Genomic DNA, 26845 nt, shown 5'->3' with positions numbered 1-26845 from the left:
CTGGAGCAAGTGGTAAGGTATTCAGCACGCTTCATCCATGTAAATAGTGCATGTATCACGTGTCGCTCACCGACACATCAAACATTAAAGTGTGTCTTTCATTTGTTGTATGTGGATTTAACTGTGAATACCATTCTCATCTGATTGTCCTCCCTGTGTTAGGTAGGAAGGAAAGGGAGCCAGGAGGGGGAGAAATAACTCATATATTACATTTTGGGAAAACAATCTATTATTTCCCCTTTTCTCGGTAACATGCTTCATAGCGTTTTTGTTTCCTGTGTTACTGATGGCGGTTATTCTCAATGAAATGCTGCCTACAGTATTAAATGCAGCGGGGGGGGGGTCCACTGGAAGGCGTCCAAAGGTTAAAGGGGAAGGGCTGTCATCCCATCTCTTACCGTAACTAAATGTGTTCATTAAATATGTCTATATAGAGATATACATATAGAGATCCGGTTTAAATGCTACCATCGTGGAAACTGAGATTTGTGACACCCTGTGGCAGGTCCACCTTTTTCTGATGAACTGAGTTATCTCCTTTCTCCTCACCCAGCCTTGGAAAACATCTTAAGCCAATCATCATTAATCAGCAATGTAAGAAAAAAAGAGCTATAACACGTTTTTGTTGTGTTGTTGTGTGCAATAAACCAAATGGCGTAAACAAGGAGAGTGTGGCAGCTGCAGTTTAATGTTGATAAATGTAAAATAGTGCACTTGGGTCGTAAAAATACAAAGTCCAGAAATAGTATTGGGGGTACTGTGCTGTCTTCTGCAACAGAATAGATGGACAAGGGAGTAATATTTCTGAGGACTTATAGGTATACAGTGATATTAAATAACGCAAGCAAGTTTTCTTGAGCACTGCGGTTCTCGGTAGTAGTTCTTTATAATAGTTGAGGGAATGTATAAAATATACGGTGCCGCTCCACATGTGATTTAGCACTGGCCGCACATTTAAAAGTCAGGAACAGGACAGGAAGGCATAATGGCTCGTTAGATTGTATAAACTCAGCACATTTTCCTGATTCTGGCAGAAATATGTAATAACTATTGCCAGGGGTACTATTTAAAATGTTTTTCTTCTTGTTAATTGTTTTTACCTAATGATTGTCGCCCACTCTGATTTTATCTGATGTTTCATAAAAGGAAAAGCCCTTCTCAGACGGTTTAATCCTCTAATTGTTTTGCAATATACATAATAAAGTTTTAGTTAAAGGTGTAGTTTCACCTATTCTGCTGGATTTACTACCTTTTATAACCAAATCCAAAAATAATCCTTTAATCATGTAAATGATTGTCTGCATAATTTTTGCAGGGAACACTTAATTGTCATGTGACACAGAAGCAGGCACTGAAAGGTTATTGTCATAGAAGATGAAAAGGCGTCTTATTTTTTTCAATCTTATTAAGAGGAAAGAATAATATGGGAGAGCGCCATGGGTTTATTTGCATAGCGTAATAGAGAGTGTAGTGGAATGGCCCCTCTAATAGGTTTTATTGAGAAATGAGAAGTCAGTAAATTGTAGTGTCAAAAACAGACGTTTGTGCGTTTTTACACAGTTGGACTGCTCTCAAATATATATGTTTTTTTGTATTTTTTTTAAATATTGCTGTTAAAGTATGTAAAGGGTTGCTTTGGTGATGAAACGTATAGAGACAGCTAGTGATTTTTCACACTGAGGATGCGTTAAATGCCTCGTGTAAAATTTCATTGCCCTATTGGCTTTGGGACCGGTTTCAGTTCAACAATTCCCGATGTAGGAAAAAACATGACAGCTTCCCCTTTTTCTGTGTCTGCAGACTCATTGTCTTGTGGTTTGCATGAGAACAAGGCATTGAACGTGATGCACAAGGTAGGTTTTATCGCCTTTACTATGTCTTATTTACCGAAACTGATCGTGGGGAATCCACCGAGACTTGTAATAGAGGTGTAAGGACAAAAAGTAGATCCTATTTAAAAAGGTCAAAAATGTGACATTATCCTAAAGAGCTGTCTGTCTCTGCCGGTCTCATGTGCTGTCTCATGCAGCTTTGGCTTCGGTGCTGTCTACTATTGATCTTCAACAAGTGTCTCTTATTTGTGAAGAGCCCTCTGGCCCTTCCTGCTGGACAAGCTCACCAGAGTTAACCCTTAAAGGTGCATAGTTCATTTGGTGAGAATATATGTTTCCTTTCGTTTATTGAATAAATTGGTGGGCTGGCAGACCACACAATCCTGCAGCCTCACCTCCCCCCTCCACCCCAAGCTGTGTAAAAGGGGTCACTCCACATGCATGTATCCAGTTTGTGATCCAGATGTTATTGAACCTGTGAAATTACTTCTGATGCACTTATGTTATGAAGCAAATAAATGCCCTTTCGCTCCAAATATGAGCCAGTGGTATGTTGTCTGTGCTCAGTAATCCTTGAAATGACGCTAGCTGTGAGATCCAGGTCTACAGCCCAGGATGCTGCTCTGCGAGGCCGTGACGGTAGCCTCAACATGTGGTTTTGATGTAAAGTTTGAAAAGTGTCATGTCACCATAGCAACACATAGGTAGCCCAACCAGTATACTATTCAATTGGTTGCTATGTCAATAAGACCACCAGAATCACTTTTTTTATACATACTGTAATTATGGGGTTAATTTCCCCTCTCTCTTGCTTAATTGCCCCACTTGGGGATCATGAGCCAGTAGGGGAGACCCTCTGTAAAATCATTGGGGGTCTGTGCCGTTGCAAAGGGATGTTTCTTTAATGCAACCCCAGTATGTTATACGAGCGTGAGATTAGTGTGTGAACTTCTTTGGTATTTCAGTATTTTGGGAAAAAGATAATAATGCATATGAAATGTGGCTAGAGCATTCGGCTGGCTGGCCGTGATGGGATTCAGAGTCCAGTATCCCGGCATACCCGTTGTTACTATAACAATTTATATTGTATATAGACTGTAATAGCTAAGCAGTAACCACATAGATAACCCAGAACGTATTGCACAACTCTGCCGAGAGAATAATCCGCTAACGCAGACATTTTAGAGGGAAAACAACGGCGGGCTCCAAAGAGGAAGCTGACTTATTGGAAATGAAACTTCATGCTTGAAAATAGGAAGTTATTCTAAACATCTGTACTAGAAATTAATTATAAATAATTCTAACAACATTTCAAACGTTTCTTTCTCAACGTAATGTGTTCCCGTGTGGCTCCTGGATCCGGTTGCCATAGCAGCTAGGGTTAGGTACAGGTCACCTTAGCGCTCCAATGGTTTGGGAACTACAATTCCCATGATGCTTAGCTGGTATCCTAAAACAGCAGCAAATAAAATGCCCACGACTGGTTGAGTACAACGGAGGTTCTACCCCATAACAGTGTTTTAATGGTTCCGCTACAACAAACATGGAATAAAAAGGTTATTGCACAATCCTAATACCACCTGCCAAAAATATTAGTAAACAGAACATAAAAGTAACGTTCTGATCTTTGATACGCCTGATAAAACGAGTTCCAAAATATTTCTGAAAAATACAAAATATGTGACTGGTAGGAATAACACCCAGAAGCATTCGTTTTTGTGATACGTTGTGGTTGTTTTTAGTGACAGGTCCGCTTGGTTACATTCTTTTTTATCCACCTTCTACCACCCTCGCTGGAATACCCCTACCTTCCTATACCATGCACTACCAGAACGCCATTGTGCCCACTGGCTTGGGTAGCCCAGTGCTTCATTTAGTGGCCCTTTTGGGTGACACATGGATTGTGGTCTCGGGTTTTGCCAGCAGTGTGCTCGGGTTTGCACCTTCCATTAATTCCTGTGTCTGGCTTTGTTATCTTTACATTCAGATAAAGCAAACTGCTTTCCAATTGATCTCTTCACTGATCAAAGGCAATGCGGTCAGTGGGGTGTTTTAGCCCAGGCATTCTGCAAATAAGTAATCTTCGGTCCAGGTGCAGAAGGACAGACTCAATTATGTTTCTAGTCAAACCCAGGCTTTTTTATTATTCTGCTAGCCCTAGATGCTACGTGGAAATCAAAAGGATTATTTTTAAATAGAAACAGATTATTTGATGGCAGAGAAGCATTTGTCCTTCTGGATTGTAGACTCTCATTACTGTGTGATGCACAGCTTGTTATGTCCTGTTTACCCATTGTACAGTGCCACGGAATATGATGGCGCCATATAAATCAATAAATAATAATCTAGTTATATTTTCCTGTCGTAAAAGCCTTTTTTCACCTTTGGTCTTGTCTTAGGTTTAGTTATATACTTAAATTCTCTCACTGTATTAACCTCTACCACTTCTGCCGGGAGGCTGTTCCACTTATCTATCACCTCCTTAAATTATCTATTATTATTGTATGGTTCCCATGTGCCCAGCGCCGTTATATTCCCCAGCGCTGTACAATGACACATATGCATCTTATCTCAGGGTCAGTGAAGCCCATTGAATCTTTTGGATTAAGTTCTTTTCCGTTGATTTTTTCGGTATAGAAACCAAACCACAATCAGAGATTAGATGTCTCCGGTGCTACATAGATAGCAACGTGTTAAATTCAGCAGTATAGGTCGTGTATCACCTTTAACAATGGAAATGTATATTTGTGATAGTATACAAAGAGCTGGAATGTGATACTTTAAGTACATTTAGTTAAAATATCACTAAGGAGGTAAGTGATATATGAATAAAGACGTGTATACTAGCCATGTGACGTATTTTACTTGTCTTCTATATGCCTCCTTAATATAGTATCAGTGGAGCTCGAAACTTCCGTTAAGCAGCAGTGTATTGAAAATGTGTACTGTTCAAGCGTTAATTCAATTAATCAATCGGTTCTATTGATTTATACTTATCCAGTGAGTCGTCCTAAGTCATTCTACAGGATTTTTTATTTATTTTTTTATTTTCACGCTCCCCTGTTGACTCGTTTAGTAATCCTGCCTCCCATCCCCCGCCGCTCACATCCTGCTTGTCACCTGGTGGTTTTCAGAGCACTGATTCCGTGTTTATCTTGGGAACAGGTACACGGCTATCGTAATTCTCGGTCTGTGCGCACGGGTGACGCCGCGCAAACTGATAACACGATCTACAACATTTTCATTTCTCAAGAAATTAAATGGAAAGCCAGCAACGCAACGCTGGAGTTCCTGCTGACACGGGTCCAGACTGAATTCTTTTTTGATCTGCAGGTTTTTGGGGGTGTATTTGTGCCCTCCACGTACCGGTAATCATCTCTTTGACATTCCCAACAGTCTGGGTTGAAAATTTAGCGTAATGGTGTTTATGTTGAGAATAGCCGTAAGTAGCGTAATATAATCCCCGGTTTCGTGTGAATGCCAGCGCTCATAAAACTCTGCGTTCTCTCCCCTTTTTTTGTGATAAATTGTTATGTTCTTGGAATCGAGTTCTCTTATCTCCCCTCCTGTACTCAGGAAACGTCAGGTGAGTTTCACTATACATTGTGTTGTAAACAATGGGGAACTATGATTGTGCAAAGTAGCTGATAAAATTGAGACTACTTCATTCTCTTGATCACCTCGGGAGGGGCGATTTCATAAAGATAAAGAAGGACACTTTTATAAAGATGACCTTCTCCTTATACAGATGATTAGAGATCATTTGGCATTCGGCTGCCTCAAAATCTATATTTTTGTAAAGCACCCCATAAAGAGCGTACTTGGCAGCCGGCATCACGGGAAATAATATACAATTACCATGAACAAATAATACATTCTTATTTTCCTTCTACTAATATAACATGTAGCTTATTTCCTAAAATGTTAAGTGACGTCTGGATAATAAAATAGACCGTGAAGAACACGCCGTGATGTACTTATGCCACGTGTGCCGCCATACACATCAATGGCGTCCTCTCTTATATCTCACGCGCGCTCAGCACATCACCATAACCTTCAGCCCAGCCACCAGCCAAATCTGGTTTCTGTTTAGCGTTTGCTAGCACATTGCTTAGCGCAGTGTGTCGCTGAAACTCTATTGTATTTTAGGATGACTAAAAATTTAGATTTTCTAAAAATCTAAGAAATGTCAATGCAACAAAACCTAGAAATATGCACTAGATATAGACAGGTATAACGCTTTGCCTACTGTGTTTAGATGGCGGGCTATTAAAGTAATGCGGTCGTTTTAGTTTTACAGCTCTAAGTTTAGTAGATCTAAAAGCCTTGGGCCTTGTAATTATGAAACACATTGCTGGCACCATGGAGTGTGACCGGGGCTGAAACTACACTGAGTGTCCTCCTAGGAAAGTAATCCTTATTTATTTGAAGCGATTCAAAGCAACTCACAGAGTCTCGAGGTCGCCGTAGTAAAGCTATCTGGGATTTATCTGTATGGGGTCCACAGTAACCATCTTCCTCCACATCTCCAGACCATCCTTTCCCCATATCATGTGGTAAGGGGGACACTATTAAATGAGTGGGATTTACATGAAAAATGTGAGAAATGAACGGTTCTGGAAATGAGAAATGGTGTTTTTAAAGTTATTTATGTCCCCGTGTTTTCAAACATAAATCATCATTTTGAGGTTTTTTTCCATGTTAATTTGTAAAGCACATAAAATATATGCTTTTTTGCCTGTTTTACCATTGCATATTAACATTCAGGTTCCAGAACAAATATCACAAACATCTGGTTTATCTACCCCCATGAACCCTTCAGTGTATTGGCCGCATCACCGGCAGAGGAAAAAAAAAACATGTTAAACCAGTTCTGAGAGAAATAACAGTCACTATAAGTAGAAAAGGAATCTTGTTAGACAGGATAAGTAACTAACCACCATCCTTCAGATATTCGGACATCCCTACAATGTCTGAACAAAGTGAAACAAAGCGGCAATATGAATAAAGGAATGTGACTACATGACTGACGGCCGAGCCTTTGGTGTCGTTAGCATCAGAAAACCAGGTGTAGTCTATAGTTCAGGTTTTAGGGTAGCTGGAGAGCCATAGTCTGCTGTCCTGACTGGAAATTGTCAACCTGAGACACTCCAGTTTCTGTGACCCAGGAACCCAATGAAGCCGCCCGCCCTTATATACATATTACTACTGCTCCAGGACCATATATTTTATGTTTCCGTCAACACGTGGCTAATCTCCTTAATTTCAAGAGTTACCTTACACTCACCCCATCATACATAGGTACTGATGAGTCCCAAACGCACGATTATGCATGTTAGGGTTGGGCCAGCCACGTTAGTATAAGTATTATCTGATGGCAGCAGAAGAACTAAAAAGCTGAGCTAAAGGAGGATGGGAGGAATGGGGGTCAGCGTGTAAGGTTGTAGGCATCCTTAAAGAAGTTGGTCCTGATGGATTCTTTGAAGGACCGAAGGCAGGGGGAGAGATGGATAGGCCGGGGGAGGGCATTCCAGAGGTTAGGGACAGCCCTTGAAGCGCATGAGAGCTAGAAATCAGAGGAGAGGACAGAAAGTGGTCATCGGAGAGACCGGTTAGGAGTGTATTTAGAGATGATTGATGAGATGTAGGGGGGGGGCCGCTGTGAAGGGCTTTGAAAGTAAGAGTGAGGATTTTGAAATGAACCCTGAAGCGCACAGACAGCCAGTGAAGAGACTGACAGAGGGGAGAGACGTTAGTGAAGAGATGGGAGAGGAAACAAATCGGGAAGCAGCATTCATGCTGGATTGTAGAGGGGCAAGACGGGTATGAGGAAGAACAGCTAAGACCGGGTTACAAAAGTCAAGGCGGGAGATAGTGAGGACATGAACAAGAATCTTGGTGGCATCTTGTGTTAGGAAGGGATGATTGAGAGCAATGCGGTTAAGATGGAAACGGCAGATTTTTGAGACAGAATGAATGTGGTGGTGAACGAGAGGTCAGAATAAAGGGTGACACCAAAGCAGCAAACGTGAGGGGTTACAATAGTAGCTTTATCATTTCCTTATTTATTTGGTAGTGTTTATCTACTTGTGATCCTCTACTATTTGTGAAACTTGTTCTCGTGGAAAGGAACCAAAACGTTTAATGTAACTGTGCATATTGAGAGCTAATTTTATTTGTTGGCCCATATTAATTCCAGTTTTTGTGACACAATAAAACAACAGATAGGTTGAAAGGCCTTGTTGCAATAGCAGCAGAAAACTCAATAAAATGACATACCTGCTTGACTTTAGACCCAAATAACCCCATTCTATACCCATTTCAAAGTATTTCTAATAACTGATTTGGAGAGTCCGTGTTATTGAGGTTGTCCGCTGGATTCCGGTTGCTTCTCCCATTACTCTTTTGGGCGGTGTGGGGCGCTGAGATTGGAGAAAGTCCTGGAGAGCTGGCTCTCGCCGCCTAGGAGGAGGTGGAAGAAGAGAGAGAATCAGAAGACGTGGGAGCGGCAGCTTATATGAGAAGCAGGAGTATCACCTTTTAGCCCCCGGTGCTCTGTGCTTCCAGTATACTGTTACTGGGTTAGATCCTTCTAAGACGTTTGTTATGCAAGACGCCGTGCTCCACCTCGCTCCTGCTTTTTTATTCCAGTTGTCTACTGTTTCAGTTAGTTTAATGGACACCGTAATTACTTTAACAAGCTGATATAGTAGTATTGTTCATGCACAAATCCGGGGGTCTTCAGCGGGTAGCTTCCAAGCTACCAGTAGTTCTGTGGCTAACGCTGAGTAGCACTTGAGTGACCATCACAATCCACATCTAGAGGAGGGTGAGTGGTGTATATATCAGTTCTAGATTAGTAGAACCTCAGAAAGAAATACATGACACTTATTTATATAGCACCAGCAGATTCTGCAGCGCTGTTCCAACAAGCGACAGTAGAAATTAAGTAATTAAGACTATTTTAAATGACATCATTAGCAAACCATAAAAGATGCTGATATAGAAGGAGCTCCTGCAAGCTTACAGTCTGTATTTAATAAAATGTATAAAACATGATCTTCATTCCTTGAATGTCACACCCCCCTTGTTTTTTCTAGTAGCTCCTGAAATTGTTGATTGATCTTTAGTAGCTCTGATTTAATGAAAGTTTCATAAGTTTCATCCAATAACCATAACGAGTCATTATGAAGGTCTAACTTGCCTGTTGGAAAACCCACACTGGTGTTGGCCGTTCCATGCATAATTAAGATGGTGAAATCTCTCATATTAATTAGTCCAACTTTCCTTTAAGCGGGTCGTGCAGTCAATGGTTTGTTATCTTGGTCAGAAAAATTAGGGGAAAAAAAGCAAACGTGGCTTTTCAAAAGTTGTTAAAAGATTCCTTAATGAGTGTTCAGCGATATGCATTAAATGACACATTTGTGTGAATACTGAGCGGCTTGTGGATCATGGTTCCAGTTTTTTCTTTTAAGGTGATAGCTTGGCATCGCTGGAATATACCGTTGGAATTGCAAAATGTATCACTAAACACACCTTGGCAACTGTTGTGATTACCTTCTTAACCAACTGCTAAACTCCGCATTCAGGGGATATTTCATGGGTGAAGTTCTTTACATACATGCATTGTTCCTCGGTAGGGTGCCTATTGTGATGTTTAGGTATATATACAGTATATATCATGAAGAAAGTGTCATCTTTTGGAAGACAAGAAGCTCTTTGTGTATTTATGTTTTTTTTTTCTCCATTTATTAAAACTATTGAGATTTTACCAGACGATACTAGCTCGCCTGCTTATTAATTCTGGGCCATTTTTCACATTTTCTTTATTATGTTGGTCCAACCTTTATGAATGAGTTGGCCAATGTGCAGTTCAGCAACTTTGTCTCACCTCCCTGTTCTCAGTATTTGCATGGTGATTCCTCCCCATTAAGTTTTTCCTCTACATTTCTTAAGTTACTGTATCCCTTTGGCACGAGTTGGTTTGTTCATTCTAGTTTGTATGTGAAAGGAAAATGGAAGAGATTACCGTAAATATCAAAACAGGGACTATTCAAGATCCATAGCTGCCAATGGTACCAGATTTGTTTGAACAGTCCAGACAGCTGAACTTGTATTCTGGCTGGTGTCCTGAATCATGAGAAGATTTGTGTCCACACTGCCCAAATATGGAAACGAACAGCCTAATACTGTTAAGCATTCTAGTTATGCCATCTTTTGCCACAGATGCCATAGTGTTAAATAGCCCATTTCTTATGGAAATATAGTTAGCATACACATTGCTGGGAGAACCTGGCCCTGTTCCCAAATAATCATTCTCTGTACATTTCTTCTGCTACTTGTGCTTAAACCTAAATGTATAAAGATGTGTAATGTACATTGATACATTTGATGGGCTGAAAAGTGTTCTTCAGTAACCGTGGCTGCTTTTAACGGTGCCGCTTATCAGATGAAGGACGCGGACGGTTGAGTTCTTGAGAAGCATACATTGCTCTTTAGCAACTGAGAGCCGAGTGCTTGAACTTCAGCTCCAGAAACTGCTTCCGAAGGCTTTGGCCACACAACCATAGCCACCAGAAATGCAACAAAGCAGCTTGATGGAGTGCGTCTTGGAATCATCCCTATAACCTCAGCCATTCCCATCACGGTTATAGCCAGGCACCGCTATACTAATGATTATGGAACAAGCCTCCTCTGGTGTAGTTCTGGAAAAGAAAAAGAGAAACAGAGATCCGGCTCATAAACAGCTAGGAGAGCCACCGGCCCCTGATACATGGATATGGAGATAAACGGAAGCCGTGTCCACCATGTTATATATTACATAGAATGTGTCCTCTGTGCTGTATCTCCACCGTCTCTCTGCTTTAATGACCGAATACAATTCTTTCTGCCCCGAGGGTTGATTTGAGGAAACGCTGTTTGATTTTTCACTTCCTTTCCTGGTAAAACATGACTTTACCTTGGAGGTCTTTACCCTCAATAATCTACTTTATAATCTACTTCCATGGTGGACGCCTTCAATCAAAATGTGTTTTAGCAGCTATCCTTTTGTAGCATTCAGGGATTTTAACTTTTTGCTAGAAAAAAACACGTTTGCATATAATCTAAATCTAGATTGTGTTAAATTTATGTAAATTGTAGTTAATCCATTCACTGTGTACAACAATATCAGATTTAACATGTAAGCAACACTTTGGGACATCAGGATTTAGTAAGGCTTGTAGGAGCGCCCATTGTGTCTCTCTGCGTTCTTCCTGTTCTGTCTGTAGTTCTGTTTAAAAAACTTAGAAATTAGAACACGAGATTATAATCTAAAATAGGTTCAGAGGTTAGGTGTAATGAAAGGAAGTTTTACTTTACTGAGAGGATGGTAGATACATGGAACAGCCTCCCAGCAGAAGTGGTAGATGTTAATAAGGAAAGCTAATTTAAATGTTCATGGGTAGGCATATGATTATCCTGAATCGAAGATGAGACCAAGCACTGATTAAGGTTTTACAGAAAAGGCGGGCTAAGACTAGATGGGCCGAAAGGTTTTTATCTGCCGTCAGATTCTGTGTTTTTACGTTGAGATCACTCCTGCGCTTTGTGTCCTAAGCTATTCACTCCCCGATCTGGCACCTGTTACTGTACGCTCTCAGCGCTGGGAAAATCTTTTTTTTCCGCAGCCTTTTGTGAGTTCACATTGTCTATCCCTTAATGTTTATTTAGATTTTTGTACGGCGGGCTCCCAGGCAATTAATCTCAGCACGGGGCGCACCTCTCTTACTGCTTTCCATCTGCTCGCTTGCCTCGACCGCCGGACTCGCCGCTTGCACTTTTGCAGAGTTTCGGTTGGGATTTTTTTCACGTCTCTTAGCTGATCACTTAGGTGTGTTGTTTACTTTTGCTTAAGTGCGTCCAAGGCCCATACGGTTGTTATGTACTGATAAGCTTTTACCATTGTCAAGCACTATTCTCTTCCGCCTTCTCCTGCCATTACAGTCAAGCGGCCAATTTTTTGCAGTAAACACTAAAGATAGTTAGCCGTTCCTTCCGTGTACCGGTAGCATGTATGGCAGTGTACCAAAGCGATATGTGATGTATTTCAACATGCAACTATAACAAGCTCCCAAATGTCCCTTTTAGGAGGGACGGTGTCTCTTTGGGACCAAAATCCATTTGTCCTTTTTAAGGGAATGTATGACTGTGTAATGTACGCCAACGTGTAAAGAGAAAAAGATTTGTTTTGGATTTATATGGAATAAATGGCTATAAAAGGGTTGAGAAGTCATATAAAAAGTCTCGGTAAAGCCCTGAGACATGCTGGGAAACTTACTAACAAGAAGTGTCCTTTGTCAATTATAAGTATTTGGACGGTTATGATAAAATGAAGCCGTGTAGCCATAGCTTTAGGACGGGGTACGCCATGCTAGAGACTCCACGCACATATGGTTTCTGGACACCTATGGATTCTATAAGCATGTATTCCAAACCGTACTGCTTGACAGTGATCATCTTAGTGATCATTTAAGGGGCTTGTTAAATAAATTGACCAACTACATCGAGGCTGGATGCCATCTTTAACATTCAGGGTCCCTTAGTTATTTTAGTCCCAGGTATCGCCAGGTTTTGGCACAGTGCGTTAGGGCAGATCCATGACAAATCGGAAATCGGAGCTGGTTACCAGTCTGGTGATTACGTCCGTTTTCACTATGGCAGGTGGTCTTGGAATTTTATCAACCTGTAGACAAGGCCGTGGATGAAGAACTGATTGGGTGAACACAGCCTGTAAACTGCAAGGGTTAACGAGAGGGCCAGTGACCTTGAAGTTATATGAGGAGAGTGTTATGGGATTATAACAAGAATGTTTATATATATATATATGTTTATAAACGATTGTCAATGAATTCATATTGTTATGATGTCATTATGTGGGGTTAATAAATGACACGGGCTCCAAAATAATGCAACATTAATGTCATACCTCCTTAAATTTGAGAGGTGGTATGTAATAAATGGGGAAGAGATTACCCAGCACTTTTTGTGAGTTTCTGATATGGTGTTTATCTAGATTGTAAATTCGTTTGAGCAGGAACCTCCTCGCCTGTTGTTTCTGTAAGTCAAATTTTCATGTATACTTCTTATAGCCTGTCTACGCATTGTATGGCGCTATATAAAACAAATAATAATAATGATAATAATAATAATTGAGATTATAATCTCAATTAATACATTTATAAGAAGAAATTTTAATTAATATGATTACAGTTTATAAAACCTGTTATATACACATTATTGTGACACTTATAACAGAAAAGAGAGACATCAATAGAGGAAAGAGGGATAGGGAGTAAGGGTCCTAAACATGGATTGCCCCTCCTATATATAGGGACACTTGGCAGTTATATATATATATATATATATATATATATTACTTTGTGTCAGGTATATATAGGGGGGTGTAGATGTAGAGGATGTTAGCGGCTGTATTCCATCTTCCAGGTGTATTTTTTGGAAGCAGGATTTTTCCGTGTATTTCGTTGCACCTGTTTGTCCCTTTTTTCCTTCCTGGTCTTGTTTCTTTTCAGCAGTTCTCATCAATACAGCAGTAACCTAGAAAACAGTGATTTGCCAAGCAATAGGTGTTCTTTTGTTTATCTTATCAGCTAAGTAAGGCCAACTGTTTGCACAACGCCTTGTGCTAGGGTGAAGCTGTTTGTACATGAAACACTCCCTCTGCCAGTTTGCTAAGGTCTGAGAAATGCAATTTTAGCATCGCCCGGCCATCTGTATCGGGGTCGTGCTGCAGATGCAGGGGATTTTTCAAACTGATCGGGGTACACATCAACAACCCCATGTGAACTACAACTTCCATTACACATATACATTATATGTGCACATACATACATACATTATGAGAATAATGGGAGTTGTAGTCTGTTGGCCACGTCATGTGAGAGCCGCAGAGTGTAGAGATAGATGGTGCGCGTCTATCCGTGCATTTATATTTTTCTGTTATCTGTCTAAGCTGGATAGAAATCAAAGCCCTTAAACAGTACTGTAACAGCAGTTGCCTATCGATGCTCTAAATTCCTTCCCTGGATGCCTGAGCATAATGAGAAAAAAGTGACTCTTTGACAGTTCTCTCCTTTGACTGGCTGAGCATGATGAGAGTTGAAGCTTCCATAAGCTGAGCAGGCAGAGGTTGACCCCGTCCTATCAGAAGCCCTCCTTTAGGCTGGCCACGCCTCCAGTGACTCAGTTCAGGTGTCCTTAGCAAATACCTTCCAAGGAATGTAAATGTCTCTTTCCTGCCAACCAATGAGGACGCGTTCGAGTAACACAGACCCTGCGACCGAGTGACTTCTCTAGCACAGGTGTCTTATGCTACCAACCTATCGCGAGGCTGGGAAGGTACGGCAAACCTAATGCTGTCTAAGGTGTGTGATCGGTAACAACTAGGGACTAGAACTAAGTCATTGTGCTTGCAGGAAAGTTCTCCGGACGCAGTCGGGGTAGGAATCATTTCTCTGTTCTGATTCTTTTTCTAGATTACTTTACACAATGGTCTCTTTCCAGTTTGTTTCTGTCCGCAGTGATATTATTTCATCTTGATGATGACATGCTGCAGGTAGATGGGGTTTGTATTAATTATTAATGATCTGTATCATTTTTAAGGTTACTCGTGTTTATTCTTTTTTTCTTGTTCATTGTATTGCTGTAGTTATTGTGGAGTGTCAGCGGAGTAGGTAATGCACAAACCTCTGGCTCATATCTGTTCTGTATTTTCATTTTCCTGGTATTACTAGAGAAGGGCGCTGTGTACTCCGGTGTGAAACAGACCTAAATCGTGTAGTTTAACCGCCTGAGAGTTTACAGGTCGGCCTGTGTAGCCAGGAGGGATCCCGGGGAGTGCCTGGTACAGGGACAGAAACACATGTAGCTTGTTTGCATATGGCGTTGCTTTTTTTGAGTGGTGTTACCCTTTACAGGAGATAAGATACTGCACTTGATTTAAGGGCAATCTTAGGTGGGGTGGACTTTCTAATCTTCTAATTAGTCTCCATTAGTCTTTAAGTCTACTAAATCCATTCTATGAAAAGTAGGCTGAACCTTTTCATCTTAACCCTGTTGTGGGTACAGCGCTTAGTGTTGCTGAGCTCCTTACCTGCCCTTTTATTGAAGGGTCTGAGAGGGACAATGAGTGCATTGTCCTCGCTTTGTAATCTCATTAGATGGACTCCCCTGACCCCTTCCACCCAAGGCTGTTTGTTGTCTGTCTGTCGGCTCTGATAAACATACTTTCAGAGCTGAGGTGGATGTGTTGTGTATATATTATCTATCACAATGACTAGTAAGAGACCCACGCAGGTCTTCTTCCCCATGGATTCTGTTGTGGTACCTTGGAAGTCATCCTCTTGTTCTGTGGCTTCTATTTGTGGACAGTGCACCTGCGTATTTTATTTATCCACACCTGTTAGGAAGGTACTAGGACAGGTCCCTCTTACTTTGTTAACACACAGATGATCTACATGCACATCTTGGTCCGTATAGTAAGGTGGCCACATTCGTCCTTCATGCAGTGTTTAGATCAACACTCATTTTTTTGTGAAAAAAAACCCATCACATTATGCTATTGTACCGGTTTCAGTGCTTCACACCCATCAGATGTTGTACATCACTTAATGGAAACTATTTACCCAACCAAGGTTTTTGATTGTGATGTTGAAAAATAATGTTCATAACTTCCAATGTAAGTGTGTATCAGAGAGATGGAAGGGATTTTGGCAGGTCAATAAGACGGTAGAATGTGGGGCTTTCAGACGCTACATAATTATTGATAAAACACAATGAGATACAGTGTACCCAACAAACAGTCTAATTACATATTAAGCAAGTAAGTCGAATCTATTTCAATAAACAGTGTGTTAAAAATGGAAAAAGGTAGAAAAATGTTAACGGAACTGCCAGATTAAAGAAAAAAAAATATTTTTCCCACTGGTCCATGTAAATCTCACCAAATCATGAAATCGCAATGGGTTGTTTTTAACGACTTCTGGCACTCTAAAGGGTTAAATGCAACACTTCCTTACTCAGGCACTAGTTAAAGATTTGACCGGTTTATTGCACGAAACCCTGCACAGAAGTAAATGAATGTTTGCGATATCTATTTTTTCTCTTTACCCCTAGCTGTAAAGCTTATTACTCAATTCCTATAAAAAGATTTTACAAACATCATAGATCAGAGGTCAGGCGCAAATGACTGCACTTTGCAATTCTGTTCTGCCGATATGACGGAAATAAAGATACAAAGATCAGGTCAACAACCCTATCCTGTGCAGAAATCAAGAGCCAGTTAAATGGCTGAAAGGTACACGTCGGTAATTGGCACTTTAAAATTAATGAGTAACTACCAGAGCAGTCACAGGCTTCTCCAGAATGGGTGCATTCTACAGACGAGGTCAAATGTGAGGCTGAAAAAGAAAGCCTCTCAAGTCCTAAACACAGGACGAGGCTATAGTGCGGGTTGTTTTGTGGCGATAAGTTTCCCAGGTGTGTAATATGTCACAAAAAGCACAATAATAATTAGTGCACTGAAGGTATGGGGTGGGAAAAGTGGCAGGGGCACCTGAGTTGCTCGGCTTTGCAGAATCAGATCTTTTACATACAGCTTCTGAAACGATCATCTAAAAAAGATGTGAAGTAGGGTTTTTAGGATGGACTTCCCAAAGCCGCTAGAAAATGCTAGTGCTCTTCTAACCGGCTTTGATGTCAGACCCTGATTAGACAGGACCAGCCAGTTTACATTGATCTGGTTCTGCAATCTGTAAGATACATTTGTTTGTTTTCTGTGTTTTTTGGGAGGGTGGTGTTGGCAAAATAATGATGTGCTGTTTGGCTGGGGTAATTCCAGGGCTAAAAGCTGTGTAGCCTTATAACAGGTGTAGGTAGGTCCACATGTGGCTCATATCTGCCTTCTCAAAGATGCTGCTTAGATCCAACAATACCTGCCAGGGCCAATCTAATTGACTATTATGTGTGTGTGTGCGTTTATATTGATACATATATACAAAGTATCAGCCCTATATATATATATATATATATATATATATATATATATATATATACACGTATAGATACATAAATATGAAGCTCTGCCTGTTTTATCTATGTTATGTACCAGATTCAGACACATAATATGGGTAGTGAATATATGTAGTATTTATTGTAGGCCAAACTTTTCACTGTTGGCCATAATGCAGCGTTCCAGAATCATTCACACACACACACACACACTATTAGCAGACAACTAATAGTGTGTGTGTGTGAATGATCCTGGAATTCCTGTTACCAGCTCCATTAACTCTGACAAGCTTATTTAAGAGAGACCAAAACGCCCCTATAGCAGAATATTTAAAGCCAAAGGGCCACTCCTATAATTTTGTAGATTTCCCAAGTCCCATACATTTAAGTCATAAGAGGTTACCAAATGAAAGTCTAAGCTATTAAGGTTGGCCTCAGGGTGGAGTGGTTGGAAGGTTTACTCTTTTAATGAGATACTCGTCCATGGGAAATGTAGGAAATAAACTGCACAGATGTTATCTATCACCCATGGGGCAAAATAACCATTTCAATATATCATCAAACTGAGTTTAGTAAGAGTTATCTTTAAAGAGAGTCCGGGTATAGTGTAGATTTGCATTTCGTGCAGGTGCCACCTACACATAATTCAGTTGTTTAAATTATGTTCCTAGTTTGTGAATCTCCCGTTCCAATTTTAAGATTGTTTTTCCATCGACACAATAGTTGGCAAAGCAAATAACACCTACTGGCCCGAGAAATGATAGCGAACTCCCTACACCAGCTAAAAATTAACTAAAGCTCACGTCATACTAAATAAGAGAACCTTTTTCATTCAACAGGGAGGGATTGGTGCTTGAGCGTTATCATCATTTTCCAAGTAATGTCATCAGCTAAGTTATAGCTATTTATTTATTAAGTCATTATAGTTTCATGGAAGTTGTACCTTACCAGAATAGGTCTACATATTTGTATCCTAAACTCGGTGAACTTTCAGGATCTCCCTGGATGACCACGGATTGAGTGGCTATGGCAGCTTTAGCTATTGAAAATAATCACTTATGATAACCAATGGTGGTCTGTAAAGGAGCTTGGCAGATGTTCAGAAAAGAAGCCCAAAATGTTAATATGTGGATTTTTTTGGTCCTTTAAGTCACAACCCATACTTAGAGACTACCAACGGACCATCGGCTTTATTGCTCCATCAAGGGAAGTGCTGGCAACATTCATGTCAAATTAGTAATGTAGCAGTCCCAGAAGCTCTATTGTTATAAAATAAATATCAATATCTGTATAAATTATACATTTATTAACCAGTTTATGTAATTACTATATTTCGGTCTCTGCCAACCAATAATGTATTTAACTCAATTAAAAAGTTTGAAATCCGAAATGCTATGATGCGTTTGAAATCCCGGCCTGACATATTCTGTAATAATCCTAAAGTTATTTGAAATCAGTGCTAAACTGTTTTAACACAACGCTGAGTGCATACATAGGGTGTGAGATTTAAAAGTGATCACTGATTTGGATATTGGCAAGTAAAACAATCACCTGTAATTATTTCCAGCAGTGGGTTCCATAATTCTGCATGTAATTGTATCCAGGCATGTTACATATATGCCATTTTGCTGGTGGAAAATCCTTTGAGTGTGCTAAGCATGCGTCTGTACGGGTTACAAGTATTGTTGGCCGAGTAGAATAACTCGCTGTTGAGGTGGCATTTGGGTGATGTGGCATTCACCAAGGAAACCTATTAGGAAAAACAAATGAAAGAGTAATTATGCCCTTAAGCGCGTAGAACTAGTTTGACAACACTATAAAGTCCAGGCCTACTGTGTGCATTTCAGGAGACAAGTAGTTGGCATAAAATGCAGATTGCATTATTGTTCTGTCCGTTTAACGAAAATGCAGAGAAAAGGAGCCCTAATCCTAAATAAGGATCCAAATAATAATCATAGGACCCGAATAATTGGCAAAAAAGACAGATATCAATGGACCAACACACTTTTTTTATAACATTTGACTTGTTTTTGTATTTGGTACAGCTGTATTTGGATGACACTGGGTTTATTTTGTGTGATGGAGCCTGTCCTCTATAGACCTTTATTAGCCTTGGTGAGCTTTTAATAAATCAAAATTAACTTTGAAATAAAGAAACATAGAATTAGCTTGGTGATACATATGGCGAAATGACAGGATTTAGTACGTAACAGTAGGTTATAACGTTTGGCACGGAGTGTTAACCACTGTCATCTGTTGAGTGGGAAACTATATTTGGATGACGATGAATCATGACTGACGACCTCCTGATGATCTCCTGATCACTGCACCAGTTATAAAACAACTTGTAAAGGGTGCTTTAAAAGATTCCGCTTGATTAACCAATCAGAAAAAAAGGAAGCTAAGTGCATGCTGGGACAGATAATCCTCTAAGCAAAGGAACTGGATTTTAAAAGTGGGAAATGTTTTATTAAAAAAATACAAGAACTGCATTTTAAGAAACTATTTTTGTTATGCAAAATTCCAGAATGTAGTGTTACATTTTCACATTTTGCTATGATGTAGCTTGCGATAGATTCTGTTCTGGATGAATTTCAGAAGTAACGTGTGTGTACTTACATTTATGAATATATTTCTGTCGAATTCCGGTAATGACTCAAGTCATTAATTAATTGGCATTTAAAATGTATTTTTACCTGTAACAATTAACTACAAGTTGGTTCCCATTGCTTCAGACTGTTTGATTGCGCAACTCTTTGCACGATAAGGAGTGTCCCTGACTACTAAAGTATTTGTAGTTTCTTGATATTTTTTTTCTTTTGGTTCTATTTTTTAACCAAGTTTATACGTGACTAATACATTCATTGAACTTTCTTAACAGTGTTATCATGTTATTAGCAGACATACCCTCACTCATCATACTCATGGTTTTGTTTTTTCCTATTTAAATAGATTAAACCAAGTACTGTATGACTTTGGAATAATGACAGCAGAAGATTCGAATGCTAGGATGAGCAACGATTCACCCAACTTGTCCTCGTCCAAGATGCCAGAGGGAGTTTCTGGAGCGCCCAACGAGCCTGCACTTCTTGCGCTTATGGAACGTACTGGTTATACCATGGTCCAAGAAAATGGCCAAAGAAAATATGGTGGTCCACCACCAGGATGGGAAGGACTTCATCCTCCCCGCGGCTGTGAGGTATTTGTAGGCAAAATACCTCGTGATGTCTATGAAGATGAGCTGGTCCCCGTGTTTGAAAATGCTGGCAGAATCTATGAAATGCGACTAATGATGGACTTTGATGGAAAGAACCGTGGTTATGCATTTGTTATGTACACGCTCAAGAGTGAAGCCAAGAGGGCCGTTAGAGAACTCAACAACTATGAGATTAGACCTGGGAGACTTCTGGGGGTTTGCTGCAGTGTTGATAACTGTAGGCTCTTTATTGGTGGGATTCCAAAGATGAAGAAAAGAGAAGAGATTCTGGAAGAAATCTCTAAAGTGACAGAAGGAGTGTTAGATGTCATTGTCTACGCCAGTGCCGCTGATAAGATGAAAAATCGAGGCTTTGCCTTTGTCGAGTATGAAAGCCACAGAGCAGCTGCAATGGCTAGAAGAAAACTGATGCCAGGAAGAATCCAGCTGTGGGGCCACCAAATCGCAGTTGACTGGGCAGAGCCAGAGATTGATGTTGATGAAGATGTGATGGAGACCGTAAAAATTCTATATGTCAGAAACCTAATGATCGAAACTTCAGAGGATACAATTAAAACGATCTTTGGACAGTTCAATCCAGGGTGTGTTGAGCGGGTTAAAAAAATCCGTGATTATGCATTTGTGCATTTCACCACCCGGGAAGATGCTGTTCAGGCCATGAGGAATCTCAATGGGATTGAGGTGGAAGGATCTTCTATTGAAGTCACTTTGGCCAAGCCAGTAGATAAGGAACAGTATACGCGTTACCAGAAAGCTGCTAAAGGAGGTGCTCCTGCCACTGCCACTGCCACAGAAGTCACTCAACCAAACTATGTTTACTCTTGTGATCCTTATACATTAGCCTATTATGGATATCCCTACAATGCCCTGATCGGTCCTAATAGGGATTACTTTGTCAAAGGTTGGTAAACGCAACTTTTTTTGTACTTATTTGCCGTTACTAAAATTGTAATATTTTAGTTAAAAGTTATTGTGGTGGGTGGGAGAAGACCCGTTTAAATAGCTCGATTTCTTTACCTTTGGTAAGTTGATATTTTAATCTTGATAATATCAGTACACTCTCTGCAATTCTGCTACTATGAAATATTGTTGCTATAAATTACCCTTTCATAAATCTATGAACTATGTTACTCCTTACTGAAATGAAACTGCTTCTCTTGCAGTGGTTAGATTAACATTATACTATTTTCTTTTTGACCTAGGTACAAAACTTACTTCACCCCTGTTCTGTAATTGTTTTTCAAACATGCCAAGGGTACATGTTGGGCAAAGGTGCAGAATTTGGTTCCAGCTTCCAACAACTATTTAGATGTTGTGTTTAAAAAATAATAATTATAGTGTGTGTATATGTATATATATATATATATATATATATATATATATATATATATATATACATATACATATATATATGTGTGTGTATATAATATATACTGTATATATATGTATATAATATATATATATATATATATGTGTATATAATATATATTATATACATATATATACTGTATATAGATATATAGGTCCAGTGATACAGTTTCACTGCCGTGGGAAATAACCAGCTGTGTCTTCTCTTTTTTCTTATTTTATATTTTTTACAGCAATGACACAAATTCAAACTGTGACTAAGCCTTTATTACCCACCAACATGCCCTCTGACGACAGTAGATCAAATGGCACAAAACCTGATAGATGTAGGTACAGGTCTAGTTTCACGGTTTTATCCATAGTTTCTCTATGTTAGAATTCCTTTGATTATTATAGATCTTACTCAGAGAAAATGAAACATTTGTAGTCGTAAGTTTGGTTTGTAGACTCCTTAAGGTTCCAGTTGAGAGAACCTTAATCTTAGTGTTATGTTCTAGACAATGGAAATCAAGAGGCGGAGTTGTTTACTACTAATCCGGTGTTTTGTGTTTTTTTGTCTGAATTTTCCTTTAATTTTCTTTGAAATCATACATTTTCATTGGTGTATTTTTCATTTATACGCTGGGAAAACAGACCATATAATAAGGGGGCTCCATTAAACGAATTCTATGAAATTAAGTTAAATTAACGTTTTTAAAGACGGCATGGTTGTCATGTAAAAACCCAGTTAAATAACAGTATTACTCGTATAGACTGCATGGTGTCATCCCGAGTCTTAAACTGCTACTAATTGACAAATCTCAGCATGGTTTCTGAGTTAGAGGTTTTACATAAACACCTAAATACCTTTGTTAATAAGTATTACTTAAACTAGCAACAGATATTGTTACATGCTCTCCGGTGTGACGTGGAACAGCCTCCCAGCAGAAGTGGTAAAGACTAATACAGTCAATTTAAACATGCATGGGATACGCATAAAGCTTTCCTAAATCTAAGGCGCGACCAAGGACTGATTAAGGTCTCAGTCTCTACATCAGGAAAAATGGGCAGACTAGACGGGCCAAATGGTTCTGGTTTCTGTGTTTCTATAACCCATAGAAAGCCGAATATCTGAAACGCGTTTAGGTCACTGAAGCATTTAGGACAGCCAATACTCGTAACAAAAAGACGTCACACTGCATTGCTTTGTATCCGACTAGAACTGCTTGACGAGTGCCCACGGTACCTGAACCAGTAACATGAAACCTCCTGGAGCTATTTAGAGCATAAATCTTTATCATGTGATAAAAGTGCAGATAAGATGACTTATCCAAGGTCACATGTGCACAATATTTCATGTTGTCCATGGTCACGGCACAGCTCATTACGGCTTATCAGTATTTCCTTGTCTAAACCCGATTACCTGGCAGTTTTCTATCTGACACGTCCCTGTAATGCTGTTCTGCGTAAGTCCACACCTAGCATGCAACCTCCACCCAGCCTTCACGCAGAGCTCACAAATCATGTCGCTGTCACTTTAAACAACCTGCAAACCTACATACATGTCTGCCTAAGGCAACGTACGGCTAAAAACATGAAATATTAGACAAAAATCTAATAGCTCATTCAAATATCCTTGGCATAGAGCACGTTGTATATCAGCAGCTGAGAGCGGTGTTTCTTACGAATAATGGGGGGGATACATTTATTTTTTTATATACTTTATACAGTTATATCATGTGTTTGCCTTAAACTAGGCATGTATGAATAGCACAACTTATCCTGAACAAAAAACAACCTTGGTAAATAGGATGTTTCTATGTTCTAAATGATTATAAAAATTGGAAGAAAGTGTTTCCGTGTTAACTTTTAAAAGCAACATATCTAAAATAATTCTAAATCATTGCTGAGCATTTACAAGAATTGGTCCTTAGAAACAGAGAAGTTGATGGACTAAAACAAAGAAGCAGAAAAAAAACTAGGTATTCTCAAAGGGAAAAGGGAGGAAATGTATAAAATGACAGAGAAGAAAGTTGGTTACAAAAAGTAGAAAGAAGAAAGCACTGCTTGGTAACTCACATAGTGACTGCCTGGGTAGTACTGGGTGTTTACGCATGCACAGACATAGGGAACCTCTAGGAGTGTTTCCCTCTTATGGCTGCGTCCATTAATATACCCAGTGGTACCCCATCATTGCAATTGAGTACCCCCATGCTTGTATATGGCCCCCAAATCCATGATTCCTGGGGACACACTGCATACAGGGGGACCCAGTTTCCAACAGTCATGTCCCTCAACCATCCGCACCACCGGACAGCTGCTATTATCCTGCCTTTATACTAGATATTAATGTATTGCACACAAACTAATTCCGGGGTCATGTCATGGTTGGTTTCTTATCACATTCATTTAACACTTGTGATTAGGTGATGATTTTTTCTTCAACTTACTACGTGTTTCCATTTTGGAATTAAGATACCACAGACATGGTCTTTTAGCTCTAGGAAAGGGTTCGTTTTATATAGTGTGATATAACACGCATAGACGGAGTTCTGCCCTCGCCGGCTACAAAATGTGTGATTGAAATAGAAACACCACAGAATCCACAGAACTAAAACGAAGAAACTCCGAGAATGAAGCGTAAATGCTAGATATTGTCGTGTGAGTTGGAACGGAAGCGGAATGTCGTTCCCTACTTGTTTTCTTCTAGTGGTATCTTGATGGCCAAAATGGAATCACAACAAATTGCCTCCTCTGTAACACTGATACTGGCTTAGCATTTAATCTCCTTTTTTCTCAATTCTGATTGTGTTATGTTGGTATTATAAGCAGGCAGCATAAGAGGCAGAGGGCGAGGTGCAGCTGGAAACAGAGCCCCGGGTCCCAGGGGTACCTACCTGGGGGGATATTCGGCAGGCCGTGGCATATATAGCAGATATCATGAAGGGAAGGGTAAACAGCAAGAAAAAGGCTTTGAACTTGTACCCAACCTGGAATTATCAGCAGTCAACTCAGTTGCTCTTAAACACGGTACAGGTTAGTCCTAACATTTGATTTTAAAATGTATCCCTATCTTAGTTTTTCAAGGTTAAGTTCAAGGGCAATGCAAGGTATGATTCACGTCTGAAGGCAGTCTTAGCACCTTGATAAGTACCTTCACTGTGACTGGCCCACTTATACCTAATAGAACCATAATTCAGTTCTCCTATACATTATATTTTAATTCTTTATTATAACAAGTAAGGAAAAAACGTCTATGTTTTCAGAAATACGGAAAAGGTATAGTTTTGCTATCGGTGGAATCCTTTGTGTTCAAGCAGTCAAAGCTATCCTTAGAAGCCAATCAAACTGGAGGTGTTTATCAAGGTTTTTGAATCATACCTTGCCTGGTGTACACGTTTTCTTCATTAACGTCTTTCTTCATGTTTTATTTTTTACTGAACTCCTAAAAACTTGGATGGTGCCAACATCTGGCATTTTAAGTTTTTCTTAGAAATACAGAAAATATATATATATATATATATCTCAGGCCAAATTGAAACTGTAAGTGACAACAGGATACTTATTAGGGTACCGTCTTCTTGATATTTAATTAAATAGAACACACAAAATGCACTCTAATATTATATGGGACACGTTTTTCTCTGCCCTGCTTACCACTTACATCCAAATAGTATCCCCTGGGTTCACTTCTTGCTGTTTATCAATTTTTGGAGAGGATAGAAGGCGTAACTAAACCCGGCGGAGTGAATGTCAAATGTTTGTAAAATACGGGGAGTCTGTTAACAAAGCCCAGAGTTGGCCAGGGGGTAGTCATCACCTCCATTACTCCCCGACCATGTGGGGTCACTTAGTGCTACTCAGGTCAATAGAAAGCTTACTGACAGGACCTCGGTCACAGTTACTCAGAGATTCCTCCCCATTGAGGTAAATCAGGGCTGAGGTTGGTAGAGCTTTCCAAAACTCGTTAGTTAGAGCTAAGTTAGATCGTAGATGGGGGCATCTGCATCTAAAGTGCGTTTGACTCAATTTTTTCTAAAAGCAGTGAAAGAAGGTCTAATTTGACAGAGCGTTTTACTTTCTCTTACGTTGAGGCTCAGTTAATCTTGGATAAGACCCCAAGTTGCTGATAAACTCGTATTGGCCTTACCAAGGGTCCACCTGCAGCAGAGGGATCCCACTCTCTTCAGAACTTAAAGATACTCAAAATTCTAATTTTGTTAACCTAAAAATTATCGCGTCTCAAGCTAACCCTGGGCTTTGTGAATGGGCAGACATAGTTACTGTATGCTAACCTCCAGCCTCTCTTGTATTCTCTTACAGCCACTGGCATTGGACCCTGGTTTACAATTACGCCTTTTAAACCTTGTGAATATTAAATCACACCACGACCAATACATTATACCATCTCTGGTATTCCTAGTACCTCTGGTATTCACTTTTTAAATACATAATACACTTAATCTGAATATGTTTACTGCCAGATGGAACTGCAACCTAAATCAATCAATCCAGAGATTTCATACCTCTCCTAAAAATCTAAATAGGAACCTGAGATTTTATTTCAATCAGCCTGTCTCATTTGATTCACTTTGCCAAATCATTTATCGATGTCTTCTTGCCTGCTAAGACTAACACAGTGTGAGACTGGTGAGAAATCATGATGATTTTTAAACTTCATCAGTTATAAGTATTTAAAGGAGGGATATTGCTAAAGATGCTCTATTGACATATTAATAATGTGCATACGTGTAAATATTTCAACCATGACATACGTTCAGCTAGAGGTTTCAAGGTGCATGGGCTTAAAACCTTACAACCTTTCCAAGAGCATTCCAAGGACTGTTTGATATTGATTCATTTTCGGTATGTTCCCTCTTCCATAGAGAAAGCGAGGGAACACAGTAACGCTTATAAGATCATGGTCCTCTGTCTTAAGTGGCAAAGTACACAGAAAAGACTGTATGTTTTAATAGATCTGCTGCTGGTAAAGAGCATTTGACTGATGTCCTCCTCTATGTTTCAGTGGCAATCCCTACCATTGGAACCCAGTACTCCATGTTCCAGGCTGCATCAGCTGCAAAGCTCATCGAAGAGGGAAAAATCCACGGGATGGAGCACATGATTAACCCTCTAGCCGTCCAAGCCGATCCAGTGAGCGCTGCTGCAGCAGCTGCAGCGGCCGTCATGCCGTCTGTTTCCACCCCCCCACCATTTCAGGTGAATTAAATCTACTGATGCGTGATATCATCACCTACCCAACATGACCTAAGGGACTTAGAAACACGAAAGTCAGTCCAATTAGGAGAGTCAGGGAGAGTAAGCAATTTATGTAATAAATATATCCCTTGGCTCCCATATAGATCTCTATACACATATAGCC

At 39.8% G+C, this 26845-nt stretch overlaps 1 protein-coding gene across 9 annotated transcripts in view; it reads left to right on the top strand.

Annotated features, from left to right (window-relative positions):
• RBM47 (RNA binding motif protein 47) overlaps positions 1 to 26845 on the top strand; it is a 51613-nt gene that overhangs the window by 23241 nt on the left and 1527 nt on the right. The window contains exons 1-5 of one of the 9 annotated variants that reach the window (XM_053458387.1): positions 1833 to 1853; positions 19851 to 21016; positions 21717 to 21809; positions 24292 to 24498; positions 26489 to 26682. In XM_053458387.1, coding sequence (XP_053314362.1) covers positions 19882 to 21016; positions 21717 to 21809; positions 24292 to 24498; positions 26489 to 26682 — 1629 coding nt within the window. In that variant the 5' untranslated portion in view covers positions 1833 to 1853; positions 19851 to 19881. Of the gene's footprint in view, positions 1 to 1832; positions 1854 to 14116; positions 14330 to 19850; positions 21017 to 21716; positions 21810 to 24291; positions 24499 to 26488; positions 26683 to 26845 lie in introns of those variants that run through there. The other 8 variants (XM_053458385.1, XM_053458386.1, XM_053458388.1 and 5 more) reach the window with 8 other exon arrangements.

This window comes from Spea bombifrons, chromosome 1 (genome assembly GCF_027358695.1).
Source record: "Spea bombifrons isolate aSpeBom1 chromosome 1, aSpeBom1.2.pri, whole genome shotgun sequence".
Taxonomy (NCBI): domain Eukaryota; kingdom Metazoa; phylum Chordata; class Amphibia; order Anura; family Pelobatidae; genus Spea; species Spea bombifrons.
The sequence above is the reverse complement of the archived record's forward strand: the minus strand, read 5'-3'. Positions and strand labels throughout refer to the sequence as shown.